Raw genomic sequence first — 16657 nt, 5'->3', positions numbered from 1 at the left:
CTTTCTTTATTAACCACAATTATTTGTGTATCTGTAATTACAGCCTTGATGGAGCAAGGATCATCACCTTTAAGCTGGTTTAGAGGCTATATAATGTGGAGTGCTTGGTACTTTACTAAGACAGGGCAATTCACTTAATGGCTGTGCACTATTTCTTAGCTTGGTTTGAAGACAAAAAAGAATAATTTATATGTTCCAGAATAAATAAGATTATCTTATTATAGCTTCCAGAAGACATAATTTCCAAGCTGACAACAGCCACAAATGCATTTTAAGGTGTCTTTAATATATTTCACATAACTGCATAATTTTAGCTACTGTTTATGAAATAACTTAGTCACAAACCAAAGTCTTAAAATGACTTCATGTAACTTTTTAAAGAACAATAGTTCCTCAAATAAGATCTACTGCTTCTTTCAAGATTATTTAAATCTTAGAATGGTACACTTAAAAAAAATCTGTGTTCAGTAATCTAAAGCAGCAGAAAAAAATTGATGTAAAACTTACATTTTAAAAAACGCATTCTGGGCTGGGCACGGTGGCTCACAGCTGTAATCCCAGCAATTTGGGAGGCCAGTGTGGGCGGATCACCCGAGGTCAGGAGATCGAGACCATCCTGGCTAACATGATGAAAACCCGTCTCTACTAAAAATACAAAAATTAGCCGGGAGTGGTGGAGTGCACCTGTAGTCCCTGCTACTCAGGAGGCTGAGGCAGAAGAATCACTTGAATCTGGGAGGCCGAGGTTGCTGAACTCCAGCCTGGGCGACAGAGTGAGTATAGAAAAGTTCTCGTAGAACACTGTTAAACAGATGAACAACTTCAATACTTGCTCTTCTCTGCTTGATTTCATTTAGTGTGGTGAGTAAAAATTTAAATTCCAAATATTATTTACACCCAATTATATCCAGTAGAATTCCTGTTTGCTCAAATGGGAAGTCCCTAGCCGTTACTTATGTTGTCTTACGTCTGTATTGAACTCTTACTGGGTTGTAAAAGCTTTGGCAGAACTTTACAATCAGATGGTATGGATTTTGCAAAGCCATTTCCTCTTACTACCACTGGTCATCTGTCATTTATTAGGCTGCCGTAAAGCAGGATTCCCCTCAAATCAAATTAAATTGGAATCACTTAAGTAAGGCTCAGGCACTAGTATTTTTTTTTTTTTTTTTGAGACGGAGTCTCGCTGTGTCGCCCAGGCTGGAGTGCAGTGGCGCGATCTCAGCTCACTGCAAGCTCCCCCTCCCCGGGTTCACGCCATTCTCCTGCCTCAGCCTGCCGAGTAGCTGGGACTACAGGCGCCTGCCACCACGCCCGGCTAATTTTTTGTATTTTTAGTAGACACAGGGTTTCACTGTGTTAGCCAGGATGGTCTCGATCTCCTGACCTCACGATCTGCCCGCCTCGGCCCCCCAAAGTGCTGGGATTACAGAAGTGAGCCACCGCGCCCAGCCAGGCACTAGTATTTTTAAAAAATTCTCCAAGTAATTTTAATGGGCAGCCAGAATTGCAACTCACCAGGCTAAATTGCAGTTGCGCAATTTTGGTCTTCTTGATACCTGATTTCTTTGCCCCTTCTCTTTTCTGGTTCAATGCATAATAAGAATTTTCCAATATTAGTTTTATTAGCTTCCACTTACTAAATTCTGCTTACGGGGGTTCCTGCTTAGTCTAGATAGTAAGCAGGAACTTACAAACTATGTAAGCTTATAGACTACATAAGCAGGAACCCTGTAAGCAAGAACTCAGTAAGTGGAAGCTAATTAAAAGTATGTGCCAGGCAGGGTGCCAAGCATTTTTTGTGCATTATCTCATTTAACTTTCATAGCAACCCCGAAGTAGGTGCCATTTCTATGAAACCTGCCCAGTTACTGCCCCACTCCGCGGAACAAGCTCTTACCCACCGCTCCTCTTCTTCAATTCACTCCTGTTATGGAACTGTCGCGGCACTCCAAAGTCTATGTAGCTATAAATAAACATTATCTGGAAGAGCAGCCGAGAACAACTTTCAAGATCTCCAATTCCCCGACCCCACACTCCAACTGACGCCTTTAACCACTACTACTGAGCCCCACTTTCAAAACTCACTCACTAATATTGGATATTTTTCTGCCTGCCTCAGCCTCCGGAGTAGCTGGGACTACAGCGTCCTTACTAGCCAGCTTCAGGGCTAGAACAGCCTTTCTGTGCAAGTGGAAAAAACCTCAGGTATTTCCCAAATCGGTAGCTGCAGAGGGGCTCTATCCTTACTGGAGATGGAGAAACGCCCTCTCGCGCCTTTTATGTCAGCGAAAGCGACTCGTTAACAGAGTGAAGGCCAGGGGCTGCACAGGTCGCATCCCGAGGGCATGAGGTCAGAGACCCTGCCCCTGGGGCAGACCGCGAGGGGTGGCACGGGTGGGTGCAGGCGGGGCGGAGGGTAGGAGCCACCCTAGTGGCGACTCCTCTGAGTGTCCTGTGCCTCGCCTTCAAGGAGGGCGCCAACGCAATTTCAGTATGTGGGAGACCGGCTGCCCCACCCCCTCGCGCAAAACCCTGGTTTAGCTTAAGGGATGGAGGCGGGGACCCCTGCGCAGGCTTGCGGCGTGGGAGGCGGCCGCACGCGCCCTAGGACGCCGCGCGCCGGGAGGCTGAGAGTTCGGTGCCGGGTGGGTCCAGGGGGCCGAGGAGCGCCTCGCCCGGTTGCCAAGGCAACTCCACGCGGCTGGAGAAGCCGGCGCTCGCAGCCCGGCCCGGGCCGCTGCCGGAAGTGACGCGAGTTCACCTGCCGAGCGGGGGCTGGGAGGAGGGGCGGAGGGTGCAGAGGTGCCGCCGCCGCCGCGAGCCAGTCGGGAGCGCGCGAGGCGCGGGGAGCCTGGGACCCGGAGCGAGAGCCGCCTACCTGCAGCCGCCGCCCACGGCACGGCAGCCACTATGGCGTTCCTGCTGCGCTTCGTGCTCCTGTACGGAGTCGTGGGTGAGTGGGGGCCGTGGGGTCCTCAGCTCTCGCCCAGCCCGGGGGCGCTCGCTGCCCGCGGCCACCCAGGAACAATGGGGCGTGGGGGAGGGGGCGGGCGCGATTTGGGGGCGCCGCTGCAGGGGCGGCGGGGCGGCCAGAATTGTACAGGGGCGCTTTTGCTGGGTCGGGCGCACCAGCCTGGCCGGGTGGAGCCGTCCCGTAGGGAGCCGCGCAGGGCGCGCGGAGTGCCCGGGGACCGAGCCCCCGGCGGGGGGTGGAGGCGGAGGTGCTTCAGCGCGGCGTGTCGGGTGCGCCTCGCAGCTCTCCCACAGCATTCTCTGCCCCGGTGCGGGCTTGCCTTTCTTTGCTGTCGCCGTCTCCCTTGTCAGCTTTCGTGTCGGTTCTCTCCAGCGTTACCCGATTTCAAAAGCCTTGGGCGGCGAGTTTTCAGGTGTCGAGTCGCCCAGGCGGGGAGGCTGAATTGCAAACGCCATTATTCAATGGACATGGAGCTGCCCCGTGCCTCGGATCGGCCAGGCTACCTCTAGGAAAGAGGCGCTGAGCGAACGCCAGCCTGGACAGTGTTAGTCTCCTGGAAGCAGCTCGCCCAGGCAGGAGCTGCTAACCAGACGCACATTGTGAAGGAGACCGTGGGAAATCAAAAGTGGGTTCCTGCAAAAATGTAGCATTGGTTTCTGCAGTCCTTGGGCAAAGTGCAAAGGAGAATTCAGTGACCTCGTTTTTGAGTTTGTAATGAGTCGTTCATTTTGGAGATAAGATGGGCTGAGTTGTACAGGGTAATTGCTAGAGGATTTGCCAAGTACGTTTGTCGACTGCTCCTTTCTCTGGGAGGGGAAAAAAAAGGCATGTGAAAAATGCGTGGACCATTAGGAGGCATAATCATTTTGACACTTTAAAAACCGGATTTTCCATGTCAGTGTTTTAACCAACTGCTCGTTTGTCAAGCTAAGCACTTGCTGCGTTTTATAACCAAATAATTCATTTTTAAAAATCCGTAGGTGGGATCCTAGGAGGCGCACTTAGTATAGCCTCTGGAAGGGTAATTTTTTTGTTGTTAGGTGCTCTGAAGCAGGATCGAGTGGCCCTTTCTGTTGGGATGGCTCTCTGCTTCCTGTTGAAATGTTAATTCCATTGTCGGATGCCACAGCTGTGAGCATTACTCATGGGATCAACATTCTATTAGCAAGTCTAATCTTCGATCTGAGCCTATAGTACTACCTCCACCTTTTTGATATATATCATTTAGACTTGGCGGGCTGAAATGTCCAAAGTAACCCTTCCGGAGAAGATGAAGGGTCATAGAACCAATTTACAGGTACATTCCCACCTTTCTTTTTTTTTTTTCTTTTTTTTTTTTGTCTAGGCCGAACCTGAAGATGAAGTTGAGAACACAGTGTGTTCTCTGGAAAAAAAACAAAAAACGTTTTAGACCACATCTAAAGCAGAAAAGTGGAAGAACATAAATTATGTGGAGGAACCATTTTTTTTTTTAAGATGGAGTTTCGCTCTTGTTGCACAGGCTGGAGTGCAATGGCGTGATCTTGGCTCACCACAACCTCCGCCCCCCGCGTTTAAGCGATTCTCCTGCCTCAGCCTCCTGAGTAGCTGGGATTACAGGCACCCCCCACCATGCCCGGCTAAATTTTTTATTTTTAGTAGAGACCATGTTGGTCAGGCTGGTCTCAAACTCCCGACCTCAGGTGATCCGCCTGCCTCAGCCTCCCAGAGTGCTGGGATTAACAAGCGTGAGCCACCATGCCTGGCAGGGACTAGTTGTTGTTGTTGTTGTTGTTGTTGTTGTTGTTGTTGTTGTTTTAACAGGAATATTTAGATAATTGGATTTAATTTTTTTTTTTTTGGGATGCCTCTCTTTGATAGGCACAATTCTAAGAAATAATATTTTGATGCATAGAGTCATTGTGCTCATAAGGTATACACGGGTACAGTGAACATCTACTTGAAGGGCCAGTGTCTCATCTAAACAAGGCAACTATTTTTATTACAATTTTTCAGTTTAAGAAATGGCTGAGGCCAGGCACGGTGCTTGTAATCCCAGCAATTTGGGAGGTTGAGGCGGGAGGGTCATTTGAGTTTAGGAGTTTGAGACCAGCCTGGGCAACATGGCGAGACCCCATTTCTACAAAAAATACAACAAAATAAAACCCAAAAAGAACTAGCTAGGTGCAATGATGCTTGTCATAGTCCCAGCTACTCGGGAAGCTGAGATGGGAGGATTGCCGGAGCCTGCGAGGTCGAAGCTGCAGTGAGCCACGATCATGACACTGCTCTCGAGCCTGGGCGACAGAGTGAGACCCTGTCTCAAAAAAAAAAAAAAAAAAAAGAGGAAACGGGTCATACTAATTGATGTATGGCTTTATTTCTTCAGATATTTCTGACCATTTAGAAATGCATTGGTATGGGCCGGGCGCGGTGGCTCACGCCTGTAATCCCAGCACTTTGGGAGGCCGAGGCGGGCGGATCATGAGGTCAGGAGATCGAGACCATCCTGGCTAACACGGTGAAACCCCATCTCTACTAAAAATACAAAAAAATGGCCGGGCGCGGTGGCTCACGCTTGTAATCCCAGCACTTTGGGAGGCCGAGGCGGGTGGATCACGAGGTCAGGAGATCGAGACCATGGTGAAACCCCGCCTCTACTAAAAATACAAAAAATTAGCCGGGCGTGGTGGCAGGCGCCTGTAGTCCCAGCTACTCGGAGAGGCTGAGGCAGGAGAATGGCGTGAACCCGGGAGGCAGAGGTTGCAGTGAGCCGAGATCGTGCCACTGCACTCCAGCCTAGGGGACAGAGCGAGACTCCGTCTCAAAAAAAAAAAAAAAAAAAAATACAAAAAAATTAGCCGAGCCTGGTGGCACGCGCCTGTAGTACCAGCTGAGGCAGGAGAATGGCGTGAGCCCGGGTGGCGGAGCTTGCAGTGAGCCCGGGTGGCGGAGCTTGCAGTGAGCCCAGATCGCGCCACTGCATTCCAGCTTGGGCGACAGAGCTAGACTCCGTCTCTGAAACAAACAAACAAAAAAAAAGGCATTGTTATGAACTCAAGTTCACTGTTAACATGATTGACTCCTACATTAGCGCAACAAGGAAAAGACTCATTCAGATTATACCATCAATGATAGATATTCCTCCAGCTCTGAAAGAGTTTTGTGGTATACTCTGGCTGCAGATGGGACTCCTTTTGATGCATTTTTATTGGCTGCCTACTAGTGAGTCATACTACTAGTAATCAGTAGTAGTAGCAGTAGTAAGCAGTGGCAGTAGCAGTAGTAGTAAAATTAAACCCTTGATCAGTTATGAAATGCCAGATACTGTTCTAAGGGCTTCACATACCTATATACTCAATCCACCAAGCAACCCGAGAGGGTATTTATTATACTTATCCCTGTTGTACAAATAGAGAAACAGAGGCACAGAGTCGTTATATAATTAACTTGCAAAGATCACAGATTTGCTCTTGAATCTGTGTTCTCATGACACTATGCTCTTCTGTCCCTACAGCAGCCACTTCCCCTTACTACCACTGGTCATCTGTCATTTATTAAGAACCTACTGTTTGTTTGACTGTGTGTCAAATACTGAAGGCTTTTATTATTAGCTCTTTAATGTCATAGTCTTAATTGAATACTTTGAGGCATTGTGAGGACACTAGGATTCTCCAGGGCTTGGGTTGACATTGTAAACTAATGTGGCCTAGGGACCTGCGGCATCAGCATTACTTAGGGATCTTGTTAAAGTTTGGGGTGGTGTTCTTCAATTACCAACTTGAATGGAACTACAAAAGTCTGGTCTCCCAACCTCTTGTTAGCTGTTTGATGGTGGCCAAGCCTCACTGTGTGTCTGTTGCCTTATGTGTCAAGAATGGGGATCCTGGGGCAGGTAATGGGGGTTGAAGGTGGGAGGGTTGGGTAGATGTTGGTCAAGGGATACAAAATTAAATCCATTATCCAACATGGTGACTATAGTTAATAACAATGTATTATATTTTTGAAAATTGCTATGAGTGGATTTTAAGTGTTCTCACCACAAAAAGTATGTGAGGTAATGCATATGTTAATTCCCTTGATTTAGCTATTTCACGAGGCACACATATTTCAAAATAATGTGTTATATGTAGATAAACATATACAATTTTTATCAATGAAAAATAGAAAAAAAAAGAAAAATACCAAATTTATAAAATAAATTGAGGTGTTTGGATGAAAAAAAAATACAAGAGCTTTGCCTTCATGTCTGTAGATCTCTTAATATATTATTGGTCTTGCACCTCAGATATCAAATAGATAGCTAGCTTGACACAAAAGTTGGTAGCTGCAAGGTTAAGCTGTGTTAGTTTGATGATGGGCCAGGAAATGATATATTTTCTAAATTTTATCCTTAAATATTGGCTGTAACAAATGCTGATATAGCAAAACATAAGCTTCTGTTAGACAGCAAGAGGGAAACTTGAGTGAATGAATGCAACTTACCTCCAAGTTCTCTTAAAGGAGGTAAAAAAATAAATACTGTGTTTTACCAGTGCTCCCCCAAAGCATTATTCTAAGCATGCAGGAGGGAATAGTGAGCAGCTGCAATAGTAAGATCCAACCCAGAGGTAGGTTCAAGGCCCAGAGTAGGAGAGTGGTTGAGGAAATCCTCCTAGGGCCAGGACCGTTTCATAGAATGCCCGTTTGTGCTGGGGGATGAGTCTATGGCCTATTTTCTTCTGATTCAAAAGCACATTCCCAATTTCAATCTTGCTGAAAGAGAGGCATTTTTGTACCTGCTATTAAGAACAGCTAGGATACAGGATAAGGCTGGCATAAAATTATTTAGCAAGCACATGCTAGCTATTCCAGTTTGAAATCTACCAAACTGTAAAATTGGGGAGAAATAAAAAGTTGAAGATGAAGTTGTTGTTCCTCAAGATGAGGGAACAAAATCTTACAAAAGGAGGGATTAGGCACTCGCTCAACTCTATATGGAGAACATCCTTCTCAAGCTAGGTGGAAGATGAGGAAGAATATTACCAAAAGCTGACCAGGCCATTTGGAGACCAAAAGGAGAGGAAAAAAGGCATTTAGGAAGCAAGCTAGTAAAAGAAGTTCTTCTGGGTCTGACTAGGTAAGTGAATCTAAGGGAACCATACCAAAGATATGTTACCCATTACTCCAGCATGAAGCCAGTGGCAAAATACCTCAAGACATTTTAAACCCAGAGAAGTGTATGAAAAATATGATAGTTAACCAAGCAAATTAAAATCAAACCACTAATGGTAAAAAATCTCTTCAGATCTGAAATCCAAGATACTCACTTTCCATTAATTCTGTGTCTTATTGGGGGGAAAAGAAAAGTAACAAATGTAAAGATTTTTTTTATTTCTACTGGTGAGGGAGGAGGATAAATAGAACTGTTTTCCAATTTGCTCTCCACTGTATATACACATACCCACACACATACATAAGCAAACATACACCAAAAAATACCCCAAACAAAAAACAAACCAGGAATCAAAACCCAAAACACTCTCAAACTGCACCAGTACTTCATATTTTGACCAAAAAAATATCCTGGGAGGAAGGCAAAATGCAAAATCAAATGACCGAAAAATGCTGAACAAACAGCATTATTAATATACAAAATATTTATATTAGTGAACTAGTAACAGGTGATGTTCTCTGTGTCTGTAAAACTTTGGAACCACATAGCTGATTTGTTAAATCTAGTCCATTGCCAGCTTCCAAAAACCAAACTTTTAGTTAGCTTCATTCTTTGATGCCTCATCAGAATTTTCTATAAGATCGGGAACATCATCATCCTCCTCATCAATGTCTTCTGGTTTTGGTGCTTTACTGTCCAAGACTTGCCGTGGGAACTGTTCAGCTAACTTCCTAAGGCTTGTTAAACTGTCAGCACCAAGCTGACTTAATATTCCAGGAAGCATTTCTGTGATTGATTTGGCTTCCGCATGACTAGTAATTGCAAAGGTGTTAGCAGAAAGGAAAGCTTGGACTTTGGGATTATTGAAATGAATAACTGTCCCATCATCTTTAATCATGTTCACCTCTTCAGTACCAGCTATATTATTCATAGCCAGTTTTTTTAGAGAACTCTGAAGCTCTTTGTCATCAGCTGTGGCTGTTCTATGTACCACCTTCTTCTTTCTGCAAGCTGTACCCTTGCCCCCTATCCGGACCTGAGCCTGAAGTTTGGCTAACTTTTCTTGATTCATGCTGTTGGTAAATCTGAAGCAGGGAGGGTCCTCCAACACCAGCACGCGGCAAGAGCAAGATTGCTGCCCGATATGCCCCTTCTTAATCTTTTCATTCCTGCGATTATACCACCATCAGAGGAAAAGATGCCTCCCCTCCAAGGCAAGCCTCCCTACATTGGCTCCTCATCCTGTCTGTTGTGGGGTCTCCATCGATTACCAACTTAGCTCACTGCACTAGATCAGAGGACAGGGCCATTGCCTATATTCATTGTTGCGGTCCCTGCATGGTCTTGTGGCTCCTGGCAGACAGCTAGTGTTCAGCAAGTCCTTTTTGCATGACTAAACGTTTTCAACTTCTTTGCCAGTAGGCCTGTGTGTATGATAGAGCTCTCTCCAGTTCATCACTCTCTCCCTTCTCATCTAATAAAGATGGTCCTTACAGTGATTATTCCTCTAGTCATGTCTGAGTCAGTTTTTAAGCTGAGCTTCTGCTTTATCTTTGACCTCGTTCTATTTTTTCTCCTGCTTCAGTTGCCAAAGGTTACAGTAATGCATGTGCCAAATTGGTTTATCTCTTTGGAACTCCTTGACACCTATTTTGGTTCTTTCCCACCCTGTTGACCTGCCCTTTACTGTCTTCTAAATAGGTCCCTTAAATGTCAGCCTTCCTTATAGTTTAGCCCATAGTCAGTCTTGATCTTAAACCTGGGTGACCTCTTTTTTTTTTGTTTTTTTTTTTTTGAGATGGAGTCTCGCTCTGTCGCCCAGGCTGGAGTGCAGTGGCGCAATCTTGGCTCACTGCAAGCTCCGCCTCCCAGGTTCACGCCATTCTCCTGCCTCAGCCTCTCCGAGTAGCTGGGACTACAGGCGCCCGCCACCACGCCTGGCTAATTTTTTTGTATTTTTAGTAGAGACGGGGTTTCACCGTGGTCTCGATCTCCTGACCTCGTGATCCGCCCGCCTCGGCCTCCCAAAGTGCTAGGATTACAAGTGTGATCCACTGCGCCCGGCCAAACGTGGTTGACCTCTTGTATCCATCATGGTAATCTCCCAAGTATTGGTAGTAAATTAAAAATATTTTCAGCTCCCAGCCTGGCCAACATGGTGAAACCCTGTCTGTACTAAAAATACAAAAATTAGCCAGGCGTGGTGATGTGCGTCTGGAATCCCAGCTACTCAGGAGGCTGAAGCAGTAGAACTGCTTGAACCTGGGAGGCTGAGGTTTCAGTGAACTGAGATCACGCCACTGCACTGCAGCCTGGGTGACAGAGCAAGACTCCATCTCAAAATAAATTAAATATACACACACACACACACACACACACACACACACACATATATATATATAAAATATATATTTGCACCTCAACCCACCTCTGCTTTGAATCCTGGGCCACTATTTCCAACTGCCTAACTATTCAACTTCCATTTGAATACCTAACACTCTTCACTCTCCAAGTACACTCACCTGTTAATTAAGTGATACTTAAAGTACTGATACTACTATGTGCAAAGCCATGTGCTAGGTACCCCTACAATAGAATATGACATTGCAAGTTGCAAAAGCTTTAGTAGAATTTTCCAATCAGATGGTACAGCTTTTGCAAAGACATAGAGATATGAAGGGTTTGATATGTCTTGGGAGTTGAGTAGTTCAGTGCATGTAAGGCATCTAACTAATGCTTCTCAAACTTTGTGCATCTGAATGATTCTTACAAGGAAGTCTAGATGGGGCTTGTGACTTTGCATTTTAACAACTTTTACATGATGTCACTGCTGACCACGTTTTGTGTGGGCAAAGATCTAAAGGCCATACTGAGAGCTTGGTGGGAGCTGACAGATCTGTCAGGTTATGCACCCTAACCCCACAGTACTAAGACATTTGTGGAAGTGTCGAGAAGTAAGGTTATACACTGAGATTTATTTTATTGAATGGTAGGTATGTAGCAGTTCTCAAGGAAGGTAGAACTGATAGAGCTAACGCAGGAATCCTCTGGGATGATCTGGATGTAAGCAGTCCCTGTTGAAACACAGCAGAACAGTGTTGGGCTTCCGCTTCGATCTGGAAAGCTTTTCTTTTTTTTTTTTTTTTTTCTGAGACGGAGTCTCGCTCTGTCGCCCAGGCTGGAGTGCAGTGGCGCAATCTCGGCTCACTGCAAGCTCCGCCTCCCGGGTTCACACCATTCTCCTGCCTCAGCCTCTCCGAGTAGCTGGGACTACAGGCGCCCGCCACCACGCCCAGCTAATTTTTTTTTTGTATTTTTAGTAGAGACGGGGTTTCACTGTGGTCTCGATCTCCTGACCTCGTGATCCGCCCGCCTTGGCCTCCCAAAATGCTGGGATTACAAGCGTGAGCCACCGCGCCCGGCCAGCTTTTCTGAAGAAGATAGTAGTGGAACCTGATGTCTGGTTGCTTGAATGAGTAGCACGAAAAAGTTGGAGAGATTTCTGGCTTGAGTGTATGGTGATGTCACTAACCTACAGGAAATAAAAAGGAGCAGGTTTTAGGGAGCCGACAAGGAGCTTAAGTTTGGACAGGTAGTATTTGAGGTGCCTGAGAGGGAAGGAGGTAAAAAAACATCCGGTAGGAAGATTGCAACACAGGACTGGATTTCAGGAAAGAGACAGACATTGGTGATATAGACTTGAGAATTCACTGCTGTTAGGTGGCGTCTGTGTAAAGTTAAGGAGGAAATGCAGGTAGGACTAGAAGAGAAGGTGAAATGTGAGGCGGGGAAACATCAACTTCTAATAAGTACATGAGGAAGCAGCTGGGAGTAAGAAGGAGTGATAGGGGATATAGGAGACCTAGAGGAAGAAGGTGTCCTAGAGAATGATGCAAAAGTGAGGCTAGTGGGTTTTAGCACTGGGAGACTGTTGAGAACATTCAGAAAGTTCCCATGGGGAAGACAGTTCTGCAGAGGTGAGAGTGAAGCCAGATTTTATTATTATTATTATTATTTTGAGATGGAGTCTTGTTCTGTTACCCAGGCTGAAGTGCAGTGGCACGATCTCGGCTCACTGCAACTTCCACCTTCTGGGTTCAAGTGATTCTCCTGCCTCAGCCTCCCGAGTAGCTGGGACTACAGGCGCCCGCCACCACGCCTGGCTAATTTTTGTATTTTTAGTAGAGATGGGGCTTCGCCATGTTGGCCAGGCTGGTCTTGAACTCCTGACCTCAGGTGATCCACCCGCCTTGGCTTCCCAAAGTGCTGGGATTACAGGTGTGAGCCACCACACCTGGCTAGGCACCAAATTTTAATAGAGGAGTGGGCATCAGGTAAGTGGAGAGTGAAAAATAAACTTCGCATTTGCAGGTGGTTTGACAGTGAAGCTTTGCATATGTGGCCTTAATTCCAGAGGGCAGTAGCATATCCCAGGGGAGAAGGTAGAAGCCAGCAAATAAAGACTCTCTTAACTTCCCGCCATTTAGGCCTACAATCTTGTCCACATCATCGTTCCACAAAACATGGTATTTCTTCTTAAGGCTGATTCCTGAACTTTGAACCTTTTGGCTTCTCAGGGATGTCACTCTGTTATCCCATCTATTATATCTGGATTCCATCAACTTTAACCAAGCTTATTTATCCCTCTTTATATCCCTCCGGTACTGTTGTCGCTTTGCCTTTATTTTTTATTTTTAAATTATTTATTTTTTTGAAACGGTGTCTCTCTCTCTGTTGCCCAGGCTGGAGTGCAGTGGGCTCAGGTGATTCGTCTATCTCAGCTTCCCAAGTAGCTGGGACTACAGGCACCCAGCCTTATTTTTCTTTCTTTCTTTCTTTTTTTTTTTTTTTTTTTTTTTTTGAGATGGAGTTTTGCTCTTGCTGCCCAGGCTAGGATGTCGTGATCTTGACTCACCGCAACCTCTGCCTCCTGGGTTCAAGCGATTCTTCTGCCTCAGCCTCCCGAGTAGCTGGGATTACAGGCATGCACCACCACGCCCGGCTAATTTTGTATTTTTAGTAGAGCGGGAGTTTCTCCATGTTAGTCAGGCTGTTGTGAACTCCCGACCTCAGGTGATCCGACCGCCTCGGCCTCCCAAAGTGCTGGGATTACAGGTATGAGCCACTGCGCTCAGCCTTTATTTTTCTTTATTAACCAGATTTCTGGAAGAAATGGCCTGCGTGTACTGACTGCATTATTTTCTTTCAGGCCCACTAATTCTTCCATCCTTTGCAATCTAATTTTCATCCCCTTCTACTTCTATGAAACTGCAGTTGCTGTAGATTGCAGTTAACACTATGGCTACATCCGGTGGTCACATCATACCTTCAACCTCTTAAACCTCAGCACGAATAGCTCTACTGAACAGTTTCTTTCTGCTCTTGAGCTATTCCTCATTTCCCTTTGTATGGTCCATTTCCGTCTTGTACCGTAAATGCCAACGTTTCTCAGTTTATGGGTGCAGTTACTGTTTATTTGCCTACAGTCTCCAGTACGTTTCTAGTCTCCCTTCTCCAACTTTACCCATATCAAACCATCCACTCAACGTCTCTACACAGACTTCCCACAGGCATCTCCATCTGATTCTGTTTCACACTCTTCTCTCTCATATTAATTGGCATTCAGGCGAAAATATGAATATCTTACTTGGCCCTTCCTGTTTTCCCATCTGCTCATATCCAATTTCGAAGTCATTGTGTCCCTCCAGCGGCTACCTGTAATCTAGGTTATACCATTATCTCTTCAGCTTGTTGAGATGCTTTCATAATTGGCTTCCTGTTGAGTGAACTTTACCCTGTCCTCCAGGCACATCCTGTTACTTACTGCAGCACGTTCTAACCCTTATCAAGCATACCAATACTGTCATGGTTTTCTCTTGCCAGAATGTACATTTCATAGGTCAGGGACTGTTTACATTGTATTCCCAGTATATGGCACAGGGCATGTTCATTGCATAAATGGGGAAAGTTATGCTGGACAGGAATTCATGTTTGTAGGCTTGAGAAGGACCTAGAGGAGAAACAGCATTTGAAGATCAAGAATAGGTACCTCATGGAAGAGGTGAGCAGGGCTGGACTCTGTGTCCTGCACAGGTCAGCTTTGCCAGGTGTTCAGGAGTGGAGTGTATATCACCACTCACATTTAGTTCTCCTACTTGCAGCCAGTTCTCCCCCTTCCCTTGTTTCCACCTTTCATCTGTCATAGAAGTCATCATCAGATGAGAGTTGATGCTTTGTGTCATTAAATAAAGGAAATAATTGAGGCTGGGAACTTTGGATTCAGTTTGTTGGTGGCTGGCAAGTAGTTGATGTGAAGATAATTATTAAATTAGTTATTAAAATAAGATAATTATTAAAATAACCCAGAAAACAATTAAAAATTATCCAACCAGAATGACCTTATGGGTTTATCTTACTGTCTTTCATCTAACTTCTGTTTCTTAACAAACCTAGTAATCTAGAATAATAATTGTTCAGTTGGGTTTGGGTTTAGGTTGGTTCTTTTTCTTTCTTTTTTTTTTTTTGAGACACAGTCTTGCTCTGTCGCCCAGGCTGGAGTGCAGTGGCACGATCTCGGTTCACTGCAACCTCTGCTTCCCAGGTTCAAGCAATTCTCCTGCCTCAGCCTCCCAAGTAGCTAGGATTACAGGCACTTACCACCATGCCCAGCTGATTGTGTGTGTGTGTGTGTGTGTGTGTGTGTGTGTGTGTATTTTTAGTAGAGTTGGGGTTTCACCGTGTTGGCCAGCCTGGGCTTGAACTTCTGACCTCAGGTGATCCACCCGCCTCAGCCTCCCAAAGTGCTGGGATTACACGTGTGAGCCACTGTGCCCAGCCTACATTGATCTCTTCTGTGCCTTTCCACTTGTCTTTCTTCCCTCACCTTATTGCCTCACCCATTCTTTTTTTCAGTAGTTACCCAGGGCCAGGCGTGGTGGCTCATGCCTGTAATCCCAGCACTTTGGGAGGCCGAGGCGGGTGGATCACCTGAGGTCAGGCATTCGAGACCAGCCTGGCCAATATAGTGAAACCCTGCCTCTACTAAAAATACAAAAATTAGCTGGGCGTGGTGGTATGTGCCTGTAATCTCAGCTACCCAGGAGGCTGAATCAGGAGCTACCCAGGAGGAGAATCACTGGAACCTGGGAGGCAGAGGCTGCAGTGAGCTGAGATCATGCCACTGCACTCCAGCCTGGGCAACAGAGCAAGACTCTATCTCAAAAAAATATATATATATATAGCCAGTTAGAGGCTGGGAGTGGTGGTGCGTGCCTATAATTCCAGCACTTCGGAAGGCTGAGGTGGGAGAATCACTTGAGCTCAAGATTAGCCTGTGCAACATAACAAGACCTCATCTCTACAAAAAATACAAAAATTAGCCGCATGTGATACAAAAATTAGCCGGGTGTGGTGGCACGTTCCTGTAGTCCCAGCTATTCGGGAGGCTGAGGTAGGAGAATCACTTGAGCCCAGGAGGTCAAGGCTGCAGTGAGCTATGATTGCACCACTGCACTCCAGCCTGGGCAACAGAATGAGACCCTGTGTCCAAAAAAAGTTAGCCAGTTAGACTTAAATTAAGCCTTTGAGTTTAACTTGACTCAGCAGTATTTGTAGTTTATTTCAATTGGCAGGGTGTTTGCAGAAGAAAAGACTGTTTCTTGATCTATTGATTAAAAAAAGGAAGATAGGAAAAGGGAAGGAGATAATAGTAACAATATTTTTAGGGTAAGTGTGAGATCAATGGTATGGTTCAGTTTGTCCATTGGTACTTGGTGAGAAAAAGGATTAACAATTAAATTAACCAACATTTATACATAGTAAGAAAATGCAAATTTCTTTGGAAACTTTAAAATCATTTTCATTCTTTCAAAGATATTTCTTACAAAGTGGAATGGGAATGGTTTTAATTTCATTTACTTCTAAGAAATAAAAGTATATTAAGATTTTAAGAAGAAACAACATAACTAATTGCAGTTATTTTTTCACTTTCCCATAGTTAGATGTGTGTTCTATGTGAGTTTTAGACATTTTCAGAGGAAGTGTGGATTGACTATACATTTGAAGTTCTCTCAAGGAAACTCAAGGGACATACAATGAACCAAATTTGTTTAGCCCCACCTGTGTTCAGTTGTTGGAGGGACTATCACTTATTCTCTTCATCTCTTTCACAAATATTTTAAACTCTTGAATACTGGACAGTTCCCATGGGAGATTTCTCTCAAGGACCAGACACAAACTTTTGACTTTGTTTTGTGCCAGGGTAATTCTGCGGGAAGAATTAAGAAGACTCTTAACTTACTCAATTGTACAGTGGAAATCTGATACTTCTAGAATGAACTTGTAAATCTGGATGAGCAAAGTGATCATATCTTATTTTTAAAGACAATTGCACATACATCTCATTTAGAGCCACTCTCTTAACCTTGGGATAGAAACGACACATCATATTATTCTCATGTATAGGAAACAAGTCCTAAAGCCAAGGCAATTGTGGCATTGGTGTAGAACAGTGCTGTCCAACAGAAATATAATGCAAGCCACATATG

At 45.1% G+C, this 16657-nt stretch overlaps 2 protein-coding genes across 11 annotated transcripts in view; one reads left to right on the top strand and one right to left on the bottom strand.

The window, feature by feature from the left end:
- Nucleotides 1-2694: 2694 nt before the first annotated feature.
- The window catches only part of CXADR (CXADR Ig-like cell adhesion molecule), an 85833-nt gene continuing 71870 nt past the window's right edge, over nucleotides 2695-16657 (top strand). For 2 of the 8 annotated variants that reach the window (XM_063640657.1, XM_055279318.2), the window contains exon 1: nucleotides 2715-2956. In XM_063640657.1, coding sequence (XP_063496727.1) covers nucleotides 2914-2956 — 43 coding nt within the window. In that variant the 5' untranslated portion in view covers nucleotides 2715-2913. Of the gene's footprint in view, nucleotides 2957-16657 lie in introns of all 8 variants that reach the window. The other 6 variants (XM_055279315.2, XM_063640656.1, XM_055279321.2 and 3 more) reach the window with 5 other exon arrangements.
- Nucleotides 8315-9414, bottom strand: LOC129482850 (transcription factor BTF3 homolog 4-like). 3 transcript variants are annotated; one of them, XM_055279325.2, is made up of 2 exons: nucleotides 8805-9414; nucleotides 8315-8744 (listed from the first exon to the last, which is right to left on the bottom strand). In XM_055279325.2, exons 1-2 carry the CDS (start codon nucleotides 9181-9183, stop codon nucleotides 8707-8709), a joined length of 417 nt encoding a protein of 138 aa, XP_055135300.1. In that variant the 5' UTR covers nucleotides 9184-9414; the 3' UTR covers nucleotides 8315-8706. The 3 variants fall into 3 exon arrangements, with proteins under 3 accessions (XP_055135300.1, XP_055135301.1, XP_055135299.1); XM_055279326.2 differs by having other exon boundaries at nucleotides 8315-8813; nucleotides 9016-9319; XM_055279324.2 differs by having other exon boundaries at nucleotides 8315-9411.

This window comes from Symphalangus syndactylus, chromosome 5 (genome assembly GCF_028878055.3).
Source record: "Symphalangus syndactylus isolate Jambi chromosome 5, NHGRI_mSymSyn1-v2.1_pri, whole genome shotgun sequence".
Lineage (NCBI taxonomy): Eukaryota > Metazoa > Chordata > Mammalia > Primates > Hylobatidae > Symphalangus > Symphalangus syndactylus.
The sequence above is the reverse complement of the archived record's forward strand: the minus strand, read 5'-3'. Positions and strand labels throughout refer to the sequence as shown.